Here is a 26,383-nt window from a genome sequence, read left to right on the forward strand (position 1 = left end):
GAGACCAGTCGGATGTTCTGCAAAATTCTCTAAAACGACATTGGAGGTGGCTTATAGTAGAGAAATTAATTTTCAATTCTCTGGCAAAAATTCCTGCAGTCATCATGCCAATTGCATGCTCCCTCAACTTGAGATATCTGTGGTATGGTGTGTGATATAACTGAAAATGTTAGTTACCTTTAATTGTCCCCAGCACAAGGTGCACCTGTATAATGATCCTGCTGTTTAATCAGCTTCTTGATATGCCACACCTGTCAGGTGGATGGATTATCTTGGCAAAGGAGAAACGCTCACTAACAGGGATGTAAAAAAAATTGTGCACAAAATTTAAGAGAAATACGATTTTTTTGTAACTATAGAAAATGTCTTGGATCTTTTATTTCAGCTCATGAAACATGAGACCAACACTTTACATATTGCATTTCCTAGTAAAAATGTGGTGCTGTCCCCTCAATCTTAGCTAGCTGAAGTTATAATGCATCTAAGGTCAATCTGGCGACATCATAAAGATGACAAAAAGACGTCATAATAATTTGCCTCCTTCTGAAATGTCACCTTGTTTCCAAGCTTCTATAATGCACTTTAGACAAAATCTTCATCAGCTGCCATTGAGAAGGCATTGAGTAGAATCTTTAATTGGGCATCAGTCCTCAAGAGAATGTTCAAAACAATAGTAGCGAAAAATGCGACCCATGAATATCTTCCGACGAATCAACCTCAACAAATACCATGCAGCGCTCAAAACAGTGAAAGCACATTGCCTTTAATGTAAGCATTTGAAAGGGCCAAAATCCAATGTAGCACCATGACATGACAATGGTCTGTAGAACATATCAAAATATGAAGACATTATCTTACTGAGATGCATAAATACATGCTTTGAACTTACATTTTGAATGATGGGTCCGGTCGGGAGCAGTGGTGTGTGCTGTGTGGCAGTTGATGGGTTCCGGGCCACCACCAGCTCCACTCTGTCCCCAGGCTGCTGCAGCAGAGTGATGGCCTGCTGCTGGGTGACACTCTGGTCCAGGGGGGTCCCGTTGATCACCAGGATTTGGTCGTTCTCCAGCATGCGCCCATCCCTACCGGCACACACACACACATTACAAATAAGGATTATATAATTTGTAAAGCCCTTTCTACATCAGAAATGGACATCGTTTTCACAGTAACCCCATCTAGACCTCGTCAAAGTGTAAGCAGAAGAAACTAGGAATGTGTATCTTATATGTTTTTATGTCATGTTTATTTAGCCAGGAAGTCCCATAGAGATAACCTCTTTAAAAAATGTGTCTATTTGCTCAAGAGGTCTCTCTATAACAGCACAGTGACCTATCAGTGGTCTGTGTTTCTCCATTTTTGGCAGTGCCCGTTACAAGCAGTGTTAAATTAACTAGAAATGTCTCTACATACCCTTTGTTGTTGACATAAGCTGATACAAGCATATTATGCATTGTTTATGACTGTGTAATGTTTTCCTTGGAAGTGGGCCTACTAAGAGTTGGCAACCTTCTAATATGCGTATATTAAAGTGTCCTTGACTAGATTATCAGGTAATATTGGAGAACGTTGTCGTAGAGTTGGTCTGAACTAGAGTTGCAAGATTCCAATAACTCTGAAAAATCTCAGGTTTTCCAGAAATCCTGGTTGGAAGATTCCACATTTCCTGCTTATTCCCTCCTGATTCCAGGAATTTGGGGGAAATTACCAGAATTGTGAAACTCTAACCAGAGCCAAATGAACACTAGGGGTAGTAAAAGAGAAGGAGGGAGTACCTGTGTGCGATGCTTCCAGGCTGGACCTGTCTGATGAAGACCCCGTGGCCCCCAGTCCCCTCCGGCCTCAGGCCTACCACACTGAAGCCCAGGCTTCCAGACAGGGGCTTGGGCAGGCTGATGTGCTCAGTTGGCCTCCCCTACAACACAAGACACAATTATTACATAGGTCATGTCATAAATATTGAAAATGTACAGAAGACATCTCAAATGCATCAATTTAAAGGGATACTTCAGGATTTTGGCAATGGGGCCCTTTATCTACTTCCCCCGAGTCAGATGAAACTACCTCTAACTTTCTTCATACTGGACACAGACACAAAAACGGTATCCACAAGTTCATCTAACTCTGGGGAAGTAGATAAAGGGCATCATTGCCAAAATCCCCAAGTATCCCTTTAAAACTCAAGTCAGTACATAAAATACAAAAAAGTAAATGTTTAAAGCTATAACTCCACAGAACACAGAAAATTAAATACCCAGGTAAAACCACAGTATCTTCATTCTCCACTGAATACAGCACACCAATACACAGGTGACACAGTCTAAAACCACCATCAATCCACCCCCAGACCTAGTACACATGGCCATAACCGTGGTAGTATCATAGCTAGCTGTGACAACAGCATCAGGTGGGAGTGTGCGTGGGCAGAACAGGTGCAGAACCTTGGCGGCAGTGCGGAGCCATCTCTGGAGCTGGTCGGGGGAGCGGAGACCCACTGAGGAGAGGGCTGAGCCGTTGGACAGCACCGAGCCGGGGCCGGATGTGCACAGGCTGCTGGCCGGGCGGCTGGCACTGACGATCAGCTGGCCCTTCCTGGAGAAGCTGAACTCACTGCAGGTGTCGGGAGGCATGCAGTTCAGCTGGGGGGAGGAGAGGAGGAGATTTGGTGGTTTTTTTCACTGTGGCGGATAATGAGGAAGCTATGATAGCGCCGCTTTGTTTACAAAAAAAAAGTCAAATCATTGTTAATTATTTAGAGTCTAAGACATTGGGGGAGAGGGGGTGCTTCGCTGACACATGGAATTGTTTAGAGATGGTCATACTATGGATCAATTAACTATTTGATTTTGAATTTTAGAACCCCTTTAGGTATATATAAAAACATGTATTGATAAAATATTGATTTTGGCCTTTACTACTATAGCCCATAGAAAGGCATTGAATAACACATTCATAATTGGCAAAAAAGGACAGCCAAATATGTTTGGGGTGGGAGTCACCACTTTCCAAAGTGGGCTAAACTGTTTGGACTGACTTTTTGTGAGAAGATGCCTCACAGTCTGATAAACACCGCTCTAGCTCTGCCACCTTTCGCAGGAGATGTGGGAACGCTACAGTGGCAGATGCGGTGGATTGGGACGCAGGCAATGCAAAAACAACATCGCTCATGCTTAAACTGGTGGATTTTGATGGGGATATATATATATATATATATAAATAATGTTACTTAGACTGACGTACAGGTGAGTCAATCGACTCTAGGGGGTTAATGTGATTATGTAACTAAAGATACAAGTTGAGAGATATCTAATTGGGTAAAGCCACACAAAAAAAAAGGAAAGGCTGCCATTCTAGGCTGCTTTCTTCAACCAAAATCCAAACGTAAGCTGCATTCTTTCACATCCAATTTTCCCACGATAGGAAATACGGCCGCAGATTAGGGTTGCGGTAGATACAAGAGCAAGAGAAACAATGGCGCCTTTACATGTGGAGACAATGTCTGCAAACTAAAAGAAGAAAAATAAAGGGGAAGAAAAAGGGGGGTAACAAAGTCAATAGATTCCTCTGCAGCAGTAGCAGCTCTGGCCAGTCCCAAACAGGTAATGTATTAATGACCTTTAGACTCACATTGTGGAAAGTTATCAGTCTCCTGTTTATTTAGCCCAGGCTGACGGAGCAGCTTTTCCCCGCCAATTCATCAATACATCTCCGACAAGGCAGTTACTCAAACCCAGACGGTAGATATTAAAGCTTGATAGATCCACAAAAGAGCCGACCCACCAGTGCCACCACCTCCGCCTCTCTATCCCGCTATAGGTTTTCACCTGACGCATTCATAGACACTCGGCTGACCTTCGCAGCACTTAGAATATGAAGGCAGGCATCGGTTATTGCCATTATCTTAATTTGGCATGTGGATTGTTTATTGTTAGTAAGGAGTTTTTTTTTTTACACCAATAAAAACGTGATCAGAATACAAATGAATGAAAGTGCCAGGCTGCTTTTTTTTGACACCTCCTTTTCAGCTGGAGAAAAAGGTTCCAAGTGCTGTGTTCTGTAGACTGAACAAACACTGACATTGAGGGGTTTCAACATTTTTATACAAAAAATAAATGTTACAAGGCATTAAATATCAACTTTCTCTTGGGATATATTAACTTGGGATAGGTTTACAAACTCAAGTAATCCGACAAAGCCTTAATCATAAATGGGCCATATAACAAATTAAAATGTCCATAACTCACTCCATCACCATTATGCTCCATTCCGAATGCATGGGTCCTCAAATACAGTTTGCACGTCATTCTCTGATTATTACCTGGTCTTTGAGTTGTTTGATGGAGTGCTGCAGCGTGAGGATGTGTCCTAGCAGTGGGCTCTGTAAGGCGTCCCTCAGCACCCCCAGCCTCTCACTGTGTGTCCACTCCTCCCTCTGAGCCATCTTAGCCTGGAGCCGCTCCAAGGCCTGCAACACCTGCTGGCGCTCCACTGTGGAGACTGAGGCACACACACAGGCCCATGGAAACATGCATGTACACACACAAACAACATTTTCAATAATTGTGAAAAGCATTGTTTTTGCACATTTATATCCCATACTGTTGATTAAACAGTTCAATAATGAGCAGATAAATGTACCTGTTGGGACATTTTCATACATTGTCCTCCCTCAGTCTGGATGTATTTGGTGACGCAACCTGTAAGGAATTAAGTGGAGGAGAGGTGCAAACATGAAACACACAACATAGAACAACAATTAATCACCTTTAGGCAGTTGACAATACATAAAATAAAAGGCCCATCAACAACAATACAACTGATTATGTAGTAGGGGCAAAGTGGAACTGATTTTGAGCTCGGTCGATCAAATAGTCTAGGCCTAAACAACATGTCTTGTAACCAATACAAAAGTATTGTAAGTCTTCTATGTTCAATTCAAACTAGTTTGGTGGCAACTAAAAGTGGGTCAATGTGCCTTTGTCAAATACACAATCGTCCTTCTGTTAGCAACGCAATAACATGGGTTATTTACATTGCCAGAGAACAAGTTTCGACAGACACAGGCTAGCTTGTGTGGCAATATATTATGTTAACAAACCTCGAGAAAGTTGGGCTATTATATTAGCTTAAAACAAAAAGACGATGAAGCAACATAAGCTTAAAGTTATCTTGTAAAAGTTAGCGATATATTTTCTTTCGCACCCTACCTGTACAGCGGAAGTTTATCACCGAATCCGCACCTTACCTGAAGCAGGAAGTAATATTATTTTTTTTAAATCAGCTGAGCAGCAAAGTCGAGCGAAAGATAAATAAATAACACTACTGTCAAAACGGATCCACAAGATCAGAAAGGTTTAACGTTATACTGTAAAGGCCTAATAACTTTAGAGACGCAGCGTTAGCTGTAACGCCTGTTTTGCTTTACATGCAACAGGTGCACAGAATCATCATGTTTCCATTGTTCTTGCGTAGCTGTAGCGTTAGTTGTATAACTAATCCAAAGCATGAAGTTAAAAAAACATTTGTTTGAGTAAGTATGGTTAACTAGCACGGTTCTTAAAACACAGCTTTGCCTTTGTCGGGTGATAATATAACCCAATAAAACAACTTGTAACGATAAATGCTACCTGAGCTTCTCGAAATATTCAGCTAAAGTTAGATAACTAGCCAACGTCAGTGAGTCAGCTAGCTACTGTCAGTAGTACCATACTGTGCTATCTTGTTGTTAGCTAGTTAATAACGTAAGCTGTTGCGATACATAAACTTATTGGCTAGCATAGCATTAGCATGTTGTTGTTGTTTTTTTGCTTATTACAAGATTAAACGAGTTTATCACTTGAATAGTAAGACTCTCTTGTCGCTTAAGTTCAAAGTTATCAGTTCAACTACTTTTAAAGACGAAAACAAGTCTTACCGGTACGAAATCACACGAGTTGGATCTTGGACGACACAGTCGTCGGATGTGTCGCTTTAAAAACCTTTTGATGTCACATGATGGGAGTGTGGGCGTGTTGACAACGTTCAACATGGCGTCTCACGGTAGTTGGCTGTTCTGTTTACGGACTCTATCGTTGAGCATCTTCTTTGACTGCACGTATTGCCATTTTCACCGTGTTCTCGGAAATGATGTCGATAGCTGTAAAAGTCTACGCTTGGGACAATATCTTTTTACAATTTTTGTTTTAGCAAATCACAGGGTTTTGATTCCAGTTCGCTAGCTAACGTTACCTGTCTAGCTCTATCTGGTAACATGCTAGCTAGCGAGCTAGCTAACAACACAAGCCTGCGAATTGTGTACTTTTGGGAAACAATGTAGCTAACTAATCGAATTGTGAAACGGTCTCGGATCTGAATATTAACGTGCATCGCTTGCGGTACGGTTTTGGAAGCATGCGCGGATCTTTAATACCAAGGAAAAATAAAATAGATTAAATTGATACACATTTTTAACAGGGTTAGTGTTCTGTTCCCACAAGGCCATATCTCCACGTTCCAGCGAGAGAAAATATCCCCTCTGTAATAAAGATTTGCATGCATCTATAATCACATTTGCGTAGTGGCATACAGTTGAGTAGACACGTTTTTAGGATTTCAATGTATTTTTTATTTTTTTTGCACGGTCTGGAAAAACATTGGCATTACATAAAAACACATTTCATGCATGTCTATGTCATTTACGTGATAGAAGACGAGCAGAATTTTGTATTTTTTATACCACACAAATTGCCAAATGCAGGCTACTGTGTAACTTGCTATTCAGGTAGGATACAAATTTGGAACTTTATTAATTTGTTCATAATCATTTGTTTTATCATTGTTGTTATTGCATGTCATTGTTATTAATGTAGGCCTATTTACTCATCTAAACCAGTTCTTTAAATATATAAAACATGTTTTGTTTTATTCTGTTGACATTTTCGTTGGCTAAATTAAGTTTGATCAGTCTTTAATTGTGTGCTCTGTATTTCGTTTAAGATGGGTTAGGCCTATAAGTAGGATTTTGTAAAATAAATAGCATTAGCCTATTGCTGTCATTTGTTGGGTATGGTAGACACGAGTCTCTTTTGGTAATTTCTGAAATATAGCCTGTTCAAAACATGTGAAGGTTTACACCAGTTTGTAAGCACACTGCCCAAATTACAGCCTTCCCGATTTTGAGTGCTTGTGATAAAACGTAATCCATAGCTAGTTTAAGGTGCTATTGATATCTGTAGATACATTATGCTCTTTAGTGTGGTAGCCTATTTTGAAATATTTTATTTCTGTCTGTATAGACATGAGTAATATTTAGTGGACTTTATTTTATTTTTTTTGCCTAATTTGGCTAAATTATTTCAGTTTATCTACATCCCGCAGCAATGATCTAGTGTGTAATGGAAGAAGGCTGCCAGAAATGTTTTCACTAAAAAATACTGTTGGCTGCAACTGTGATTAAGCCGGTTAAAACTGTGTACATTTTGCATTTGTTGATTTATTTTTAATGTGATATGAAAGTAAAGGGCTTTATGTTTCTAGAACCATATCGCAATTGAGAATCGTTTCACGTTTAGATGGAGTATTTGGCTGTTTTGGCTGCCAGGGCCAGTCTCTCTGAAAATAACATATGGTCTTTAAGGAGTAACAGTAGGCTCCTTAAGAGTACATCTTGGTCTAAAAGCTAGCTAGATAACTAGTTACCTCTATACATTATTGTTGTGTAATGTAGTGTTCCTCAGAACGCTGATGATAATGACTGACTGAATGGGTGCAGCATATCAACATCACGACACAAGCACAACTTGTTTGATATGTTGTATTATTTAATATGCTGTGAATGATCGTTCATATTTGGTCATTGCCTTAATGCTGTTCAAGTATCTTTGCAAAGAACCACGGATAGATGATGCCACTCAAGAACCTGCGAACTGCAAGGACATGACAGCTTGGGGTGAGTGGTTATGCATTTCAATGTATGTGGTATTTTGTGGGTAACATGAATTGTCTTTGGGTGACCCAAGGTCCTCCCGAAAAAAAGTCAGTTTAAATATTGTTTTTAAAACGGAATTGTTATGGTTGCTGATTAGGACACATCAATTTGAATATGTCCTTCATTTTCAAAATGCATACTGAAATACATAGGCTATACAGTGCATTCGGAAAGTATTCAGACCCATTGACTTTTTCCACATTTTGTTACATTACAGCCTCATTCTAAAATTGCTTAAATTCATTTTCCCCTCAATCTACACACAGTACCCCATAATGACAAAGTGAATACAGGTTTTTTTTAATTATTGCTAATTTAAAAAATAAAAAAAATCTAAAAACACAGAAATACCTTATTTTCATAACTGTTTGGACCATTTGCTATGAGACTCGAAATTGAGCTCAGGTGCATCCTGTTTGCATTGATCATCCTTGAAATGCATCTACAACTTGATTGGAGTCCACCTGTGGTAAATTTAATTGATTGGACATGATTTGGAAAGGCACACACCACAGGTGACAGTGCATGTCAGAGCAAAAACTAAGCCATGAGGTCGAAGGAATTGTCCGTAGAGCTCCAAGACAGGATTGTGTCGAGGTACAGATCTGGGGAAGGACACCAAAACATTTCTGCAGCATTGAAGGTCCCCAAGAACACAGTGCCCGCCATCATTCTTAAATGGAAGAAGGTTGGAACCACCAAGACTCTTCCTAGAGCTGGCCACTTGGCCAAACTGAGGAATCGGGGGACCAAACTGGTCAGGGAGGTGACCAAGAACCCGATGGTCACTCTTGACAGAGCTCCAGAGTTCCTCTGTGGAGATGGGAGAGCCTTCCAGAAGGACAACCAGCTCTGCAGCACTCCACCAATCAGGCCTTAATGGTAGAGTGGCCAGACGGAAGCCACTCCTCAGTAAAAAGGCACATGACAGCCCGCTTGGAGTTTGCCAAAAGGCACCTAAAGGACTCTGACCATGGGAAACAAGATTCTCTGGTCTGATGAAACCAAGATTGAACTCTTTGGCCTGAATGCCAAGTGTCACAGCTAGAGGTAACCTGGCACCATCCCTACGGTGAAGCATGGTGGCAGCATCATGGGGATGTTTTTCAGTGGCAAGGACTGAGAGACTAGTCAGGATTGAGGGAAAGATGAACCGAGCAAAGTACAGAGAGATCCTTGATGAAAACCTGCTTCAAAGCACTCAGTACCTCAGACTGGGGCAAAGTTACACCTTCAAACAGGACAACGACCCTAAGCATACAGCCATGACAACGCAGGATTGGCTTCGGGACAAGTCTCTGAATGTCCTTGAGTGGCCCAGCCAAAGCCCGGACTTGAACCCGATCGAACATCTCTGGAGAGACCTGAAAATAGCTGTGGTGATGCTCCCCCATCCAACCTGACAAAGCTTGAGAGGATCTGCAGATAAGAATGGGAGAAACTCCCAAAATACTGGTGTGCCAAGCATAGCGTAATACCCAAGAAGACTCAAGGCTGTAATCGCTGCCAAAGGTGCTTCAATGAGGTACTGAATAAAGGGTCTGAATACTTATGTAAATGTGATGTTTTAAAAAATATATATAAATCAGCAAAAATGTTTAAACCTGTTTTTGCTTCATCATTTTGGGTTATTGTGTGTAGATTGATGAGAGAAAAAAAACAATTCAATATATTTTAGAATAAGGCTGTAACGGTACAAAATGTGGGAAAAGGCAAGGGGTCTGAATATTTTCCAAAAACACTGTATATAAAGTCTATATAATATGACAGCTCTGAATCTGTGTCTGTGTAAGTATCCAAACTCACAATCAATCGACACGTTTTTCCTGTGTGCATACGTGTTTTTTTTGTGTTGATTTAGCCTGGCCTATCTGTTTTTTTAGTGGAATGCCTACCTGCTCCGAATGTCAGCTGCCGCTTGTCCAATGGGACAGAGTTTCGGTTCAGCGGAGAGGAAGTGGGCTTCAACCAGAGCATCCCCTGCAGGAATGTGTATGTATCTGTATTACCAGACTTTCGGCACTGTGGAAATGTTGAATACTTATAAGGGCACAACATAGCAAAACATTTTGCAACGGAAAATCGAAACAAACATTTCTTATTGGACATGTTCGGGTGTATTCATTAGTACACACCGTAGCAAAACATGTATATTGGGAAAAGTCAGGTAGGTCCCTCCCCGTTTTGTTTGCTTTCATTTTGTTCCAAGTGAATACACACCAGATAGTACCTTCGTTTCATGCCTATTGAATATGACCCTGAAAGTATTTTTTTTTATTGATATTGATTAGCCTAAATAATACCCCGTCATATGTAATGTCTACACATGTAAAGCATTAGTGAACTGTTTCAAACTAAAATGGGATTTCTTTGCAGGAGTGGTTACTCCTACAAAATAGCAGTGGCCTTGTCCCTCTTCCTGGGGTGGTTAGGTGCTGATCGCTTCTACCTGGGATACCCAGCTTTAGGTAGGCCTATAGACCTGCATTTTTCCATTGTTCCCCTTTAATCAGGGACTGATTTAGACCTGGGACATCAGGTGGGTGCAATTCAATATCAGAACAGAAAACAGCAAGCTCCAGACCTCGTAGAGTAAGATTTGAATAACCCTGGTTTATAGTATGACCTTTGACTTATCATTGCTGTAAAGCAGAGTTCTCCAAACCTGTTCCTGGAGATACCCTCCTGTAGGTTTACACTCCAACCCCAGTTGTAACTAACCCGGTTCAGCTGATCAACCAGGTAATTACTAGAATCAGGTGTGGTTGATTAGGGTTGGAGTGAAAACCTACAGGACTGTAGCTCTCTAGGAACAGGGTTGGAGAGCCCTGCTGTAAAGTTCAGCCCTAGTATTGGTGTGCTATGTATCTATTATATATTCTATCCAAGTATTTGCAAAGCTTATTTGCTTTAAAAATCCATCCAAGATTCTTCACATTTCAGGGGCTTTTTTGTTTTTCCTGTGGACGGGCATGAGCAAGCTTTAGAGGCTGCACTTAGCAGCTCGTGGATTGGCATGGTTGGCGTGGGCATCGCCATGGAACAGTGGCGTATTAAGCTGGCAAGATGGGCAGTGGTTTTGTAGAGCAGACACCTGATGGCCATTGTTTTAAAAATCAACAAAGCTACCTACGTAACCCCCCCCCCCCCAATAGAGAAATGCACATTGTTGTTAATAATGATTTGGAGTAATTGTGTTTTAATCACATGCGTTGCAGTTTCCAGAATTTGCCTGCAATTTAAGATTCTCATCGTTTAGTTGTGTGCATGCGTGTGGAAGATGTGGGGCTAGCGAGCACCAGTAGCCTTTGCCCAGTGATGTCACCCGCCCTAAGATATGGGTAGTGTAGTGATTTGACTATGTTGTAGGCTAGTGACATTTGAAAGTTGAAAGGAGAATGTGTCTAGTTGAATGACTGCCCTTGCTCTGGGTTTTCATGCATCACACTCTCAGTGCACAGTTAAAGCACGACCTGCGGCTGCACACATTCATACTCCACTTCACTGCCTCTCTCACCGATAAAGACCTGTTGTTCCCAATCCTCCGTTGTTTTGGAAACAAAGTTGACTTAGCACCATTTCTATCTGAAAGCAAAGCAGGCAGCAAAAAAACACACGTGCACATATTCACCCAGCACTGAAAGCGTTCCAAATTGTTCACCTTCGCCTCGCAAGTTAATTTCCCATTCTGCGTCACACAGGCAAAGTTGGAACGGAACACGGGGGATAAACTGTAACGTTGCCCAGTCGCCTGGATGGGAGAGTTTTCATGTAAACAACGAAGCGTTGCTCACACAATAGGTAGCAAATTATGATTAGGGGCCAGGCAGGATTTTATTTATGCCTTCTTTAAAGACACATGGTGTGCCCCTTTAAGCTTCATCCCACATTGACTGTGTCTCCCCCTTTCATTCTGTCTCTCTCTGCTTCTCTCTTTCTCTCTCTCTAGGGCTGCTCAAGTTCTGCACTGTGGGCTTCTGTGGGATTGGGAGCTTGGTGGATTTCATGTTGATCTCAATGCAGGTAAGTGGCATTCAGGGAACAGCTGTGGAACACAGAGCTGCTAAGTAATCCCTCTATCTTTTGGTTATGTGTGTGAAAATCCATGGTCTTCTCACAGTGACATTGAAAGTAAATGTTTATGCATCCAATGTGGTGATGACAGGGGGGTGTTTTCGGTCAGTGATCCCTATTTGTGGGTAGAAGCTGGTTATTTTTGGGTCACAGCAGATGACTACATTGGTTGGTCACAAGAAACATTAAAAGGCTCATTGGGTCACACTGCAAACATAAGTTAGGAAACCACTGTGATGTTATCAGTATGATAATTGTATGTTTTACAAAGCTTCTACGATTTCAAAAGACGTTTCTCAATTTGAGCGCACCCCCGTGAATAAACAGTCGCTCTCTTCCACTAAAGGCTCGCACACATCGCACCGAATGTGGGAAGTAGCGTTTGTCTGCCAATAGTTCAGCGCGCTGGTGTGTCTGAACCCTAACAGTGATGGTAATCAAACGAGTGGAGCAAAGTTGGTCTTTACAGAACAGCCTGGGCTTTGATGCAATGGTCACACACACACACACACACTAATCGGAGCAGGCCACGTAACACTAAACAGAAGCATAGCCAAGCCAGTCAGGAAGATGCTGTGTGTGTGTGTCTGTTTGTATTCAGAAGAGCACCTGTGTCTGTGTGGCCCTCTGCTCAGCACTAACCTCTCTATGAATGGGGGTTAATGAGACTGTGATGTGTTTTCGCAAAGGGGCTTCTCTAGCCCCATCCCCTCCTCGTCCCCCAGGACCCCCCATTTATGGCCCCCGAGCCTGACAAAGAGAGGCCAGTCCATTTGTCATCCTGTTAGGGCCTCAGCTCACCCCTTTTTACCTTCGCCGTCTCCATTAAGGAACCAGTATTTGCAGGATGTCATACATGGTTTGTGTTCACTAGGAACCAAATGGAAGCAAGTTGGCCAAAACGGGGAGGGACTACTTTAATTTTTTCCGCTTTCTGTTGCAAACCTTTGCTGTGGTATACACTTAGAGTTGTGAATAAGGCCACGTGGACAGAGCAAGCATAAAGCTTTAACTGGTTGTCAACATGGCCAGATTTTATAGGACGAAAAGCACACTTATTTGTTTGGTTTGTTAATTAGTTTCCCATGTTGAATGAAACCTGTGTCCTTATCCTTAAAAAAATGTTTTTACCGTATAGAATAGTAGTGGTGTGTCATTTTAGAACTGTGCATCATGAATGCGATTTTCCCAGAATTTTACCAAAACATGAGACAAAAACACAAACCGTGATAGAGAAACAGTATTCCTTTTCTCTTTTTCTCATCCTCCCCAGCTCTCCTCCACATCCTACTGTGGATGCAGGCCTTTATAAAGTCGCTATTTCCTTAGAAAGGGGCGTTGGCGTGCGTTCGGCCACTTTGATTAAGCGAGGCGACGGGCGCACTGTTTATTGTTCTCCTAATTTCTTATTGAAGGCCCTAAGAGAGCAATGCTTTTAAGCGGCTTCGGCTGTCTCGCACAGCAAAACACTTACATTCTCAATTAGCTGTATAGGCTGCGGCCAGGTTCTCTCGTTCTCCACCTTTTTAAAGAGTGACAATTTTGATAAAGAGTTCCGCGTCCCCGGAGAGCCCATTTAGACGTCACGCTAAAGCCCCATATTTTAACGGCTAACTACCTCGACTAAAAGCAACGTCGGAGCGGGCAAATGCATCTTTGAGAACTAATGAGTAAACACCTGGGACATGTGATAATTTATATTCATTGATTATGTCTGGATGGGACTGGGGGAGAGGAGGAAGCTGTACGTGGTTGGTTTGGGACCTCTCTCTCTCTCTCGAAAGACAGAGGTCCACACCAGATGAATTATGTCTGATAACTTTCCAATTTACAAACTAGGTAGAGCAGAGATGGACACAGGTGATAAATAGATGGGACGTGGATTGCTGGAGCAGTGTGTTTTTTAAATGGGTATCAGACAGGGATTCAAGCAAGTGAAGGTCTTGGATTTGGTTTGTTTGGTTTGTACAGCAGAGAGTCTTGGATTGAGGGAGTTGACACTTGACATGGAAATTGTCAGTCCATTTCTAAATCTGGCAGTCTGATTTAACACTTCAGAAAGCCTCTATCTGGCCAAAGTCCCTTAAAAGGCTGGAATGCCTCGCCAATGTTGATCTACTTGGATACAACACACTCTAGTCACAAACAAATTATCAGAGGGTTAACCAGTAGCCCAGCTGTAGCTGGACTCAGCTTCTGCTCCCTTTACACACTCAGGTGTGTGTAAGTTCACTAGTCCCACTCCGCTGTGATTGCTGAAGTGTATTATCTGCTAGACCCAGGTTTTCACCGTGTGTAACCTGATGTCTTTCCTCTGTTCCTTCCTTTTAGATAGTGGGTCCATCGGATAAGTCTGACTACATAGTGGACTACTACGGTGCCAGACTCACACGCCTCTCCATCACCAACGACACCTATAGAAGAACCCAGATCTCACCCTGAGGGTGGGTACACGAGTATAGCATGTTAGACACGCCGCACCGGGGTACACGGATGAATCTCAAGTCTATAGCATGTTAGTTCGAGACAACAAGCTTTGGCAAGTCATTCACTGTGTAATTGTGGAAACCCAGAACAAACATGTCATGTCACTGCATCCGCTACCATTTACATGTTATGAAGTCTGTCCACGAGAGATGAGCCACTTTAACAGTTTGCACATCTTTTGACCTAACGGTGTACATACACGACATGACCAAAAGTATTTGGACACTTATTCGTCGAACATCTCATTCTAAAATCATGAGTTGGTCCCCCTTTTGCTGCAAGAGCAGCCCTCACTCTTCTGGGAAGGCTTTTCACTAGATGTTGGAACATTGCTGCAGGGACTTGCTTCCATTCAGCCACAAGAGCATTAGTGAGGTCGGGCACTGATGTTGGGGCATTTAGGCCTGGCTCGCAGTCGGCATTCCAATTCATCCCAAAGGTATTCGATGGGGTTGAGGTCAGGGTTTTGTGCAGGCCAGTCAAGATCTTCCACACCGATCGCGACAAACCATTTCTGTATGGACCTTGCTTTTTGCACGGAGGCATTGTCCTGCTGAAACAGGAAAGGGCGAGATTTCATGGCTGTGTGTTTAATTTGATACACCTGTCAGCAACGTGGTGTGGCTGAAATAGCCGATTCCACTCATTTGAAGGGGTGTCCACATACTTTTGTATATATTGTCATTTTGAATGTCCACTTATTACATCTGCATGACATTCTTATTACAGCTGTATGACATTCAAAATGATATGTACATGAGCCCACACTGTACAGTCTGCTAGGTATCACATGAGAATTTAACACGGACTCTATCAAATATATAAGTTCAACAACAAAATACTGCATGCAACCTCTTTTCTGTCGTTTCAGGGCGAAAGTGAAAAACAACAACATGCTGTCTGAATGCTGTCGTTTTAAATTATGCCCCTCTTTTGGCATCTTATTTTTCACCTGACCAGCACATACGAACTATTCCGAGTCCACTTCTCCTGTCTGCATGTACCCCCAATGTCAGGAGTAGAGCCTGTGAAGCGAGACTTAGTCTCTCCTTGCTTCTTTGTCCTTCATTCCTTGTCTTCTCCTCAAAATGCATTTGAACAATTGGATACCACCAAATTGGGGAGAAAGGGGTCAAATAAAAAATGTAAATAAAAAAATGCATTTGAACATCAAATCTGAGGAGATGAGGATACGAGGAAACAAGGAAAGACTTGAGATTCACCCGTGGCCACAAGCTCATTTTCCGGAGGGTTACAGTACAGGCTTTTGTTCCAACACAACATTAGCCACACCGTGTAGCTCTCCAGTACCAGTTCCAGTGGGTTGATGACCACCACCATAGCGCTTCAAGTCATCGTTGTTATACTCTTATGAGAATCTAGAATCTGCACTGAGAACGGTGTACTGTAAACATAATGTCATCTGTGGTTTTTGAGTATGTCTGGCAGCAAGGGAACTAAGTCATACAGTACAATGTCTTTTTGCTTTCATTTTGTCATGAGATTTTTGTAAATAAAGAGATCATTTAATGAACATGGCCGCCTTTTGTAAATGACGTTGTCCCGCCATTAAAATGACTTTCGTAAAGGAACACACTCCGCTCCTATGCCCTCAAAACAGTCCTCACAACGAACCCCCTCCACAGCAAGCAACCTCCCGCAGCAACACAACTCTGGCTATAACAAATCGATGAACCGCTGTATTCACCGTAGTGGTGTCGGATATCCATACTGATACCACATCTAGAATATCCAGCTCGCCCACCTACTGTACAACACATTCTCCCCATCACTTTCTGTTGCACTGTGTAGATTAGGAGTGTCACACCCATATGTTTTAAAGATGGCTTTCAGGCTCATGTAGCTCATCTATCAGGCCAGTGAGAGTACACCCGGGTCCCCCATCGCGCAGACACACAGCAGGGCAGCACACCCCAGACCTCAGCAGAAAGCTGAGATGGCTCTGCCTTGTGACTTTTCCCAAGTATCCCTGCTGCAGCCTTTGTAATAAAGATGACAGTAGGGATACTTCAGGGGGGAGGAGATCTGTCTTCATCTGCAGGATGGATGCTGAGACCTAGAGTGTCATTTCCCTGACCTCTGAAATCTCTGCAGGATGGATGGTCACACACAGTTCCTCCAATGGGCTCAACGTTGGCCATTGAACTGCTGATAGGGTACTCCGTGTCGGATTGAACGGCAAGTTTCAACATAACTGGTTTTCGAGCTAGACAATATATCCCCTTTATGTAAATCATAAAGAAGGCCAAATATCTTTTTCACTTCTGTGGACTAAAGATGAGAGGCAAAGAAGACAGAGGGATAAGAGAGCGATAGATCTGGAAACAGTCGAATCCAGTCAGGCCATCCGACCAAAATCAAACTATTGAGGGTACAGGAACAGCCGGCTTGTACCGCCTTTCAATGAAAACGAGGTGGATGTATATTTTACTCTGTTTCAGCGGATTGCCACATTCCTAAAATGGCCGCGAGATATTTGGTCACTGCTCCTCCAAAGTGTTCTTGTGGGAAAGGCTCAGAAAGTGTACGCCGCTTTATCTCTTGACCAGAGTTCAGATTATGACACTGTTAATGCTGCTCTCCTTCGGGCTTACGAGTTAGTCCCAGAAGCATACCGACAACATTAATGTGAATCACAAAGCCACAGAGTTCGAAAGGGAACAAGCATGTCTTTTTGATCGGTGGTGTGGTTCTCAAGAGGTTGAGGACCTTGGGGATTTAAAGACTCATACTTCTCAAGCAGTTCAAGAATTGCCTTCACAAAAAGGTTGCGACCTACATTCATGAGCACAAGGATCTCATTCTTGCGAAAGCTGCAGTTCTTGCAGATGAGTTTGTGTTGATACATACAACTACCTTCACAAACAAAGCACCCAGTAATTATCCCTACTTTCAGTCCATTTCTAGTGCCCAAATATAAAGATCGGCATGAAACTGTTTTTCGTATTCACCAGTTTGTCATTACTGCCGTGAGAAAGGACACATGAGATCTTCGTGTCCTACGTTGAAACAGAACAATGAGAATGTGAAAATGCTGTTTCTTCTTGTGGGAGCACTCCAGCCCATTAAGTCTTTGGTTGGGACTGGTGTATCTCCTAAATATTTGAGGGTATTTTGCCTTTTTCTGACACTTCAGCAACTGGTTACAGTGTGTTAGTACAAGGCGTGGAGATGGGTTGCATGGAAGTTCCTTTGTTTAATGTGGAACTCGAGTCAGATCTCATTTCTGCTTCCGTTGTCGGAGTGAGACCTGGCCTACCGGTGAAGGGGGTCTCATTCATTTTGGTAAACGATTTGGCTGGTGGGAAGGTCATGCCGAATCCTGTCGTTTGTCAGGAACCCAAAGTAGAGGAACCTGATGGGTTATCAGAAAAGTACCCTAGCATGTTCCCATTTTGTGCTACACGTGCAATGTCGAAGAAAGTCGCCGGGAGAAAGTCTAGTGTTGAGGACGTCGGCGATCCCGCCATGGTCGTTCTGTCTGAGACGTTTGAGTGATCTTGACTTAGCTGAACCTCCTGAGTTGACCTCTCCTTTGAAAACCCAGAAGGTGAGCGAGTTTGTAGGACCGCTGAAGGAAGAGAGGATCCCCTACAGTTGACACTTCCATGTCTAGGATGTCCAGCTGATTACTGATCAGAGTAATGACGTTTCCCTCTTTTTGCTGAGATACGTCCAAAGCGGAGTTTGATTAAGTTTGTGTGGTTTACTTTGACAGAGATGGTGTTTTAATAAGGAATTGGTGTTCTTGCGCCACTTCCAGGCAAGACGATTGGTCCAGTGTATCTCAAATTGTGGCAGGCCATCTTGGGGTCAACAAGATGTATGACTGTATCTTGCATAACTTAATTTGGCCTGGTCTGAAACAGGATGTCGTGTCTTACTGTAAATTCTGTCGCGTTTGCCAGTGGAACGGTAAACCGAACCAAGCTGTTCCGTTTGCAACTTTGTAGCGTATTCCTGCTTTTGACAAGCCTTTCAGCAGCGGGTTTCTGGTGGACTGTGTTGGTTCTTTGCCCAAAGCCAAGAGTGGTAACCAGTTTCTCTTAACCATAATGTGGGCTGACACTCGTGTCACTTTGGATAATCCTGAGAGGAAAATTACTAAGGATATTGCAGGAGTTTCCCCTTGAAATTAGAAATGTTTGTGGTTTAGGACAACTTCGTTGCTGTTTCTCTCAAGGGTGGGCAGTCAAAAAGTTTTATGTTTAGCCAATGTGTTGCCCTGGCTCACAATTTACTTCGACTGCACATTTTGGAGATGAGTTTTGTTTGGTCTCGTTCCAAGGGAATGAAAGTTATAGAAACATACTTTATTTTACCCGTTTCTCAAACTTCAGTTTTAGGTAATAATAAAAACAATTTAAAAAGTAAATAAGAAAACATTGTCAAATACAAAGAAAAGTGTGTATGTGTGTATATAAGTATGTGTGTGTATATATGTAGCCTTGTGGTTAGAGCGTTGGGCCAGTAACTGAAAGGTTGCTGGATCGAATCCCCGAGTTGACAAGGTAAAAATCTGCCGTTCTGCTCCCGAACAAGGCAGTTGACAGCCTTCCAGGGAATAGTGGGTTATTGTAAATAATTTGTTCTTAACTGATATATGTACACTACCATCCAAAATTTGGGGGGCACTTCGAAATGTTCTTGTTTTTGAAAGAAAAGCACTTTTTTGTCCATTAAAATATCAAATTGATCAGAAATACAGTGTAGACATTGTTAATGTTGTAAATGACTTTTGTAGCTGGAAAAGGCTCATTTTTAATGGAATAGCTACATAGGTGTACAGAGAATCTGGAGCATCAGCATTTGTGGGTTTGATTACAGGCTCAAAATGGCCAGAAACAAATAACTTTCTTCTGAAACTCGTCAGTCGAGTCTTGTTCTGAGAAATTAAGGCTATTCCATGCAAGAACTTGCCAAGAAACTGAAGATCTCGTACAACGTTGTGTACTACTCCCTTATCAGAATAGAAAGAGGAGTGGGAGACCCCGGTGCACAACTGAGCAAGAGTCTGAGATGTCTTTTTCATTGCAACTCTTAAACTGTTTTTGCTTTGTCATTAATGGGTATAGTGTGTAGATTATTTTTCTCCATTTTAGAATAAGGCTGCAATGTAACAAAATGTGGAAAAAGTCTAGGTCTGAATACTTTTTGAATGCAGTGTGTGTGTGTGTGTGTGTGTGTGTGTGTGTGTAAGTTACAGCCTTATTCTAAAATGTATAAAAAATATATATATTCTCTCAATCTACACACAATACCCCTTAATGACAAAGCAAAAACAGGTTTTTCAAAATATTGGCAAATTTATGTCACAAAAAAAAACTGATATCACATTAACATACGTATTCAGGCCCTTTATTCAGTACTTTGTTGAAGCACCTTTGGCAGCGATTACAGCCTCAAGTCTTCTTGAGTATAACGCTACGAACTTGGCACACCTGTATTTTGGGAGTTTCTCCCATTGTTCTCTGCAGATCCTCTCAAGCTTTGTCAAGTTGGATGGGGGACGTCGCTGCAAAACTATTTTCAGGTCTCCAGAGATGTTCGATTGGGTTCAAGTCCAGGCTCTGGCTGGGCCACTCAAGGACATTCAGAGACTTGTCCCTTAAGCCACTCCTGCATTGTCTTGGCTATGTGCTTAGGGTTATTGTCCTGTTGGAAAGTGAACCTTCGCCCCAGTCTGAGGTCCTGAGTGCTTTGAAGCAGGTTTTCATCAAGGATCTCTCTGTACTTTGCTCCATTCATCTTTCCCTCTATCCTGACTATTCTCCCAGTACCTGCCGCTGAAAAACATCCCCACAGCATGATGCTGCCTCCACCATGCTTCACCGTAGGGATGGTGACAGGTTTCCTCCATAAGTGACACTTAGCATTCAGGCCAAAGAGTTCAACCTTGGATTCATCAGACCAGATAATCTTGTTTCTTGTGATCAGACTCCTTCAGGCACCTTTTGGAAAACTCCAAGGTTCTCCCATCTCCATGGAGCAACTCTAGAGCTCTGTCAGAGTGACCATCAGGTTCTTGGTAACCTCCCTGACCAAGGCCCTTCTCCCCCGATTGCTCAGTTTGGCCAGGCAGCCAGCTCCAGAAAGACTCTCGGTGGTTCCAAACTTCTTCCATTTAAGAATGGTTGAGGCCACTGTGTTCTTGGGGACCTTCAATGCTGTAGACAGTTTTTGTTACCCTTCCCTAGATCTGTTCTTCTACACAATCCTCTCGGAGCTCTACGGACTATTCCTTCGACCTCATGGCTTGGTTTTTGCTCTGACATACACTGTCAACTGTGCGACCTTATATAGACAGGTGTGTGCCTTTCCAAATCATGTCCAATCAATTGAATTTACCACAGGTGGACTCCAATCAAGTTGTAGAAACATCTCAAGGAGGCTCTCAATTTGCAGTCTCATAGCAAAGGGGCTGAATACTTATGTAAATAATAATACATTTCTCATTTTGGGGTATGGTGTGTAGATTGTTGAGGATTTAAAAACAAAAAATCTATTTTAGAATAAGGCTATAACGTAACAATGTGGAAAAAGTCAAGGGGTCTGTATACTTAATGAATGTACTGTATCTAATTTATTTTTAAATAAAGTGTGTTTTGCCTTGTATTTAATTTTTGACAGCTAGTAGAAGACGCCATGTTTACATTGGAGAAGGTGACACATTTAAGTAGTGACGCATTTAACTTGATTATGTTGTACAATGGAAGTTGTTTTCTGTTTGTGGGGAGCAAACTTGTCCAACAAAAATATAGGATATATTTCAAATTAAATGCCATTTCTCACATGCGCCGAATACAACCGGTGTAGACCTTACAACCGGTGTAAATGCTTACTTACAAGCCCTTAATCAACAATGCAGTTTTAAGAAAATACCCCCAAAGAAAGAGATAAAAGTAACAAAAAATTAAAGAGCATCAGTAAAATAACAATAGGGAGTCTATATATAGGGGGTACCGGTACAGAGTCAATGTGCGGGGGAACCGGTTAGTCAAGGTAAATACGGTAATATGTACATGTAGGTAGAGTTATTAAAGTGACTATGCATAGATAACAGAGCAGCAGCAGCGTAGAAGAGGGGGTGGGGGGCAATGCAAATAGTCTGGGTAGCCATTTGATTAGATGTTCAGGAGTCTTATGGCTTGGGGGTAGAAGCTGTTTAGAAGCATCTTGGACCTAGACTTGGCTATCCGGTACCGCTTGCAATGCGGTAGCAGAGAGAACAGTCTATGACTAGGGTGGCTGAAGTCTTTGACAATTTTTAGGGCCTTCCTCTGACACCGCCTGGTATAGAGGTCGTGAATGGCAGAAAGCTTGGCCACGGTGATGTACTGGGCCGTACGCACTACCCTCTTTAGTACCTTGTGGTCGGAGGCCGAGCAGTTGCCATACCTGGCAGTGATGCAACCCGTCAGGATGCTCTTGATTGTGCAGCTGTACAACCCTTTGAGGATCTGAGGACCCATGCCAAATCTTTTCAGTCTCCAGAGGGGGAATAGGTTTTGTCATGCCCTCTTCACAACTGTCTTGGTGTGCGTTAACCATGTTAGTTTGTTGGTGATGTGGACGCCAAGGAACTTGAAGCTCTCAACCTGCTCCACTACAGCTCCGTCGATGGGTGCGTGCTCGGTCCTCCTTTTCCTGTAATCCACAATCAACTCCGTTGTCTTGATCACGTTGTGGGAGAGGTTGTTGTCCTTGCACCACACGGTCAGGTCTCTGACCTTCTCCCAATAGGCTGTCTCATCGTTGTCGGGGATCAGGCTATTGTATCATTGGCAATCTTAATGATGGTGTTGGAGTCGTGCCTGGCTGTGTGGTCATGAGTGAACAGGGAGCACAGGAGGGGACTTAGCACGCACCCCTGAGGGGCCTCCGTGTTGAGGTTATGGTGGGTGTCATTTAGGTTGTTGTTGCAAGTCACCTTTCAGTGGACACCCCCATGAGTGTCTTTCACAACCTCTCCTAAAACCCCTACTGTTACATTTTGGTTGTTGTCAGTGACCCTTTGTTAGTACCACTTTCTGTTTGAGCGACATTATTTGGTTTTCTTGCTGGGGAACGTAACAAAATGGAAACAAAATGGATACTTTTCTGATAACCCATCAGGTTCCTCTACTCTGGGTTCTTTCGAAATGACAGGATTTGGCATGACCTTCCCTCCAGTCAAATTGTTTCCCAAAATGAATGAGACCCCCTTCACCAGTAGGCTAGGTCTCACTCCATCGACTACGGAAGCAGAAATAAGATCTGACTCGAGTTCCACATTAAACAAAAGAACTTCCATGCAACCCATCTCCACGCCTTGTACTAACACACTGTAACCAGTTGCTGAAGTGTCAGGAAAAGGCAAAATACACTCCCAAAATAAAGGACTGGGCTGCCCCAGTGTCTCGAGGTATCTTCACCGGCTGTTAAACAGATTCGCCACTCAGCAGAGACACATCTGAAACAAAGGGTTCAAACACATCTGATCCAAAATCTGGTTTAGGAGATACCAGTCCCAACCAGATATTTAATGGGCTGGAGTGTTCCCACAAGAAGAAACTGCTTTTTCCTCGCTCATTTTTCTGTTTCAACTTAGGACACTTAAATATCATGTGTCCTTTCTCACAACAGTACTGACGAACTGTCAGATACAAAAACAGTTTTCTGCCAATCTTTATCTTTTGATACTATAGAAAAAGGACTGAAACCTCACAGTAGGAGATTACTTCTCTGGGTTGCTTTTTGTGTAGGGATAACTCCGGGGTTCTTTGTTTGTGAAGGTAGTTTTATACGTCAACACAAACTCATCTGCAAGAACTGCAGCTTCCTCAAGAGTGAGATCCTCGTGCTCCTTTTCGTCAAGGCAATTCTTGAACTGCTCGAAAAGATTGAGTGTCTTTAAATCCTCAAGGTCCTTGACTGCTTGAGACACGCTTTTCCCCTTGCGAACTCAACATGGCTTTTGTGATTCTGTCTTTGATAATTTACGGAACTGCTTCTGGGACTAACTCATAAGCCTGAGGTATAGCAGCATTAACAGTGTCATCATCTGAACTCTGGTTAAGAGAGAAAGCTTACACTTTATGAGCCTTTCCCACAAGAATACATTGGAGGTGCAGTGACCAAATATCTTGCAGACATTTTAGGGATGTGCGAGTCCGCTCAAACAGAGTAAAATAGAAAGTACCCGTCAAAAGTTTGGACACACCTACTTATTCAAGGGTTGTCTTTATTTTTACTATTTTCTACATTGGAGAATAATAGTGATGACATCAAAGCTATGAACTAACACATATGGAATAATGTAGTACCCAAAAAGTGTTTTATATTGATGGAAAAATACATTTTATATTGATGGAGTGCTGCATCAGATGACCTGGCCTCCACAATCACACGACCTAAACCCGATTGAGATGGCTTGGGATGAGTTGGACCGCAGAGTGAAGGAAAAGCAGACAACAAATGCTCAGCGTATGTGTGAACTTCTTCAAGACTGTTGGAAAATCTTTCCAGATTAAGCTGGTTGAGAGAATGCCAAGGGTGTGCAAAGCTATCATCAAGGTAAAGTGTGGCGACTTAGAAGAATCTCAAAAATAAAAGATATTCACAGTCAGTCGGAAGTTTACATACACTTAGGTTGGAGTCACTAAAACTGTTTTTTCAACCACTCCACGAATTCCTTGTTAACAAACTAGTTTTGGCAAGTTTGTTAGGACATCTACTTTGTGCATGACACAAGTAATGTTTACAGATTATTTCACTTATAATTATCTGTATCACAATTCCAGTGGGTCAAGTTTACATACACTCAGTTGACTGTGCCTTTAAACAGCTTAGAAAATTCCAGAAAATTGTTATGGCTTTAGAAGCTTCTGATAGGCTAATTTGGTGAAAAAAGTGCAAATCAATCCCAGAGCAACAGCAAAGGACCTTGTGAAGATACTTTTGTACCTGTTTCCTTCAGTATCTAAATCCACAGTGAAACGAGTCCTATATCGACATAACCTGAAAGTCCACTCAGCAAGGAAGAAGCCACTGCTCCAAAACCGCAATAAAAAAACGTTTTGAAACTGCACATAGGGTCAAAGATCATACTTTTTGGAGAAATGTCCTCTGGGCTGATGAAACAAAAATAGAACAGTTTGGCCATAATGGCCATCATTATGTTTGGAGGAAAAAGGGGGAGGCTTGCAAGCCGAAGAACACCATCCCAACCGTGAAGCACGGGGTGGCAGCATCATGTTGTGTGGGTGCTTTGCTGCAGGAGGGACTGGTGCACTTCACAAAATAGATGGCTTCATGAGGAAGGAGAATTATGTGGATATATTGAAGCAACATCTCAAGACATCAGTTAAAGCTTGGTTGCAAATGGGTCTTCCAAATGGATAATGACCCCAAGCATTCTTCCAAAGTTGTGGCAAAATGGCTTAAGGACAACAAAGTCAAGGTATTGGAGTGTCCAACGCAAAGCCCTGACCTCAATCCCATAGAAAATGTGGGGGCAGAACTGAAAAAGTGTGTGTGAGCAAGGAGGCCTACAAACCTGACTCTGTTACACCAGCTCTGTCAGAAGTAATGGGCTTATTGTGGAAGCTTGTGGAAGGCTACCTGAAACAATTTTTTTAATGGCATTGCTACCAAATACTAATTGACTGTATGTAAACTTCTGACCCACTGGGAATGTGATGAAAGAAATAAAAGCTGAAATATATTCATTCTCTCTACTATTATTCTGACATTTCACATTTTTAAAATAAAGTGGTATTCCTAATTGACCTAAGACAGGGAATTTTTACTAGGATTAAATGTCAGGAATTGTGAAAAACTGAGTTTAAATGTATTTGGCTCAGGTGTATGTAAACTTCTGACTTCAACTGTAGATTTATTTAACAGTTTTTTGGTTACTACGTGATTCCATATGTGTTCGTTTTGATGTCTTCACTATTATTCAACAATGTAGAAAATACTCAATAAGAACCCTTGAATGAGTAGGTGTGTCCAAACTTTTGACTGGTACTGTACATCCACCTCTTTTTCATTGAAAGGTGGTACAACATGGCTGTTCCGACCAAGATCAGAGTCTATTGAGGGTGCAGGATGCTCTGACTGGATTCGTTGTTGGCAGATCTATCTTAGTTGCATGGCATGCTCACGTTCCTATTCTTGTTGTCTGGCGGCATGTTCTTGTCTTTCCCTGTGCTCTAACAAATGTCTGCTGTTCCAAATTTTGCCTTTCATTCCAACTCTGTTAGTTGCAGAAGGATTTCCTCCTCCACCAAAGCAGCACCGATCAGCACCACTTTGAGGTCATAAATGCTTTGCAATGACAGACAGATTCGCCTTTGTACATTTTTCTAGCATCTCACATGTAGGGTTTTCCACAAATGCTTCCAACTTAAAGTCCAATTTAAATAATGCCACCAATCTTATAACCTCTCAAGGTGGATGTCAGTGACACAAACTCCACCCAAAAGTGTATTTTGAAAACTCATATCTGAGCACAGCAGAGCTTTCTAGTAGCTGACTAGAGAGACTACCATACTCATGGGAAACAATATGCCGGACAAGCCCCCATTTTGTCACAATTCCCTTGTCTTTTGTCTTAGCAGGGCTTATCAATACAGCACAAGGATAAGAGTCGGGAGATTTATAGGGCACTTCCCAGGAGAGAAGAGAGCTGCAGAGTTGAGGCTGAGCTGGGCCTAACCTTCCCTCCACTCACCCGACAGAGAGGAGGCCATTCCTCATATGGCCGAGTGCTTTATAGCCACTAACTCCACAAGTGTGGAGCGCTGATATTACGGAACACACACATATACATACACACACACACAAATATGC

General features: G+C 42.4%; 2 protein-coding genes across 9 annotated transcripts in view; one reads left to right on the forward strand and one right to left on the reverse strand.

Annotated features, from left to right (window-relative positions):
- Positions 1–5,993, reverse strand: part of patj (PATJ crumbs cell polarity complex component) — a 190,238-nt gene extending 184,245 nt beyond the window's left edge. For 6 of the 7 annotated variants that reach the window (XM_064934768.1, XM_064934770.1, XM_064934767.1 and 3 more), the window contains exons 1-6: positions 5,915–5,993; positions 4,639–4,697; positions 4,319–4,497; positions 2,442–2,639; positions 1,776–1,915; positions 890–1,082 (exon numbers count right to left, since the gene is read on the reverse strand). In XM_064934768.1, coding sequence (XP_064790840.1) covers positions 890–1,082; positions 1,776–1,915; positions 2,442–2,639; positions 4,319–4,497; positions 4,639–4,660 — 732 coding nt within the window. In that variant the 5' untranslated portion in view covers positions 4,661–4,697; positions 5,915–5,993. Of the gene's footprint in view, positions 1–889; positions 1,083–1,775; positions 1,916–2,441; positions 2,640–4,318; positions 4,498–4,638; positions 4,698–5,207; positions 5,246–5,914 lie in introns of all 7 variants that reach the window. The other variant, XM_064934766.1, reaches the window with a different exon arrangement.
- On the forward strand, positions 5,274–16,061 carry tm2d1 (TM2 domain containing 1). Of its 2 annotated transcripts, XM_064934772.1 has the most exons (7): positions 5,727–6,159; positions 7,853–7,927; positions 9,850–9,958; positions 10,343–10,434; positions 11,916–11,989; positions 14,372–14,484; positions 15,399–16,061. In XM_064934772.1, the coding sequence occupies exons 1-6, from the start codon at positions 5,961–5,963 to the stop codon at positions 14,480–14,482; spliced, it is 660 nt and encodes a 219-aa protein (XP_064790844.1). In that variant the 5' UTR covers positions 5,727–5,960; the 3' UTR covers positions 14,483–14,484; positions 15,399–16,061. The 2 variants fall into 2 exon arrangements, with proteins under 2 accessions (XP_064790845.1, XP_064790844.1); XM_064934773.1 differs by having other exon boundaries at positions 5,274–6,159; positions 14,372–16,061.
- Positions 16,062–26,383: the final 10,322 nt, after the last annotated feature.

This window comes from Oncorhynchus masou, chromosome 24 (genome assembly GCF_036934945.1).
Source record: "Oncorhynchus masou masou isolate Uvic2021 chromosome 24, UVic_Omas_1.1, whole genome shotgun sequence".
Taxonomy (NCBI): Eukaryota; Metazoa; Chordata; class Actinopteri; order Salmoniformes; family Salmonidae; genus Oncorhynchus; species Oncorhynchus masou.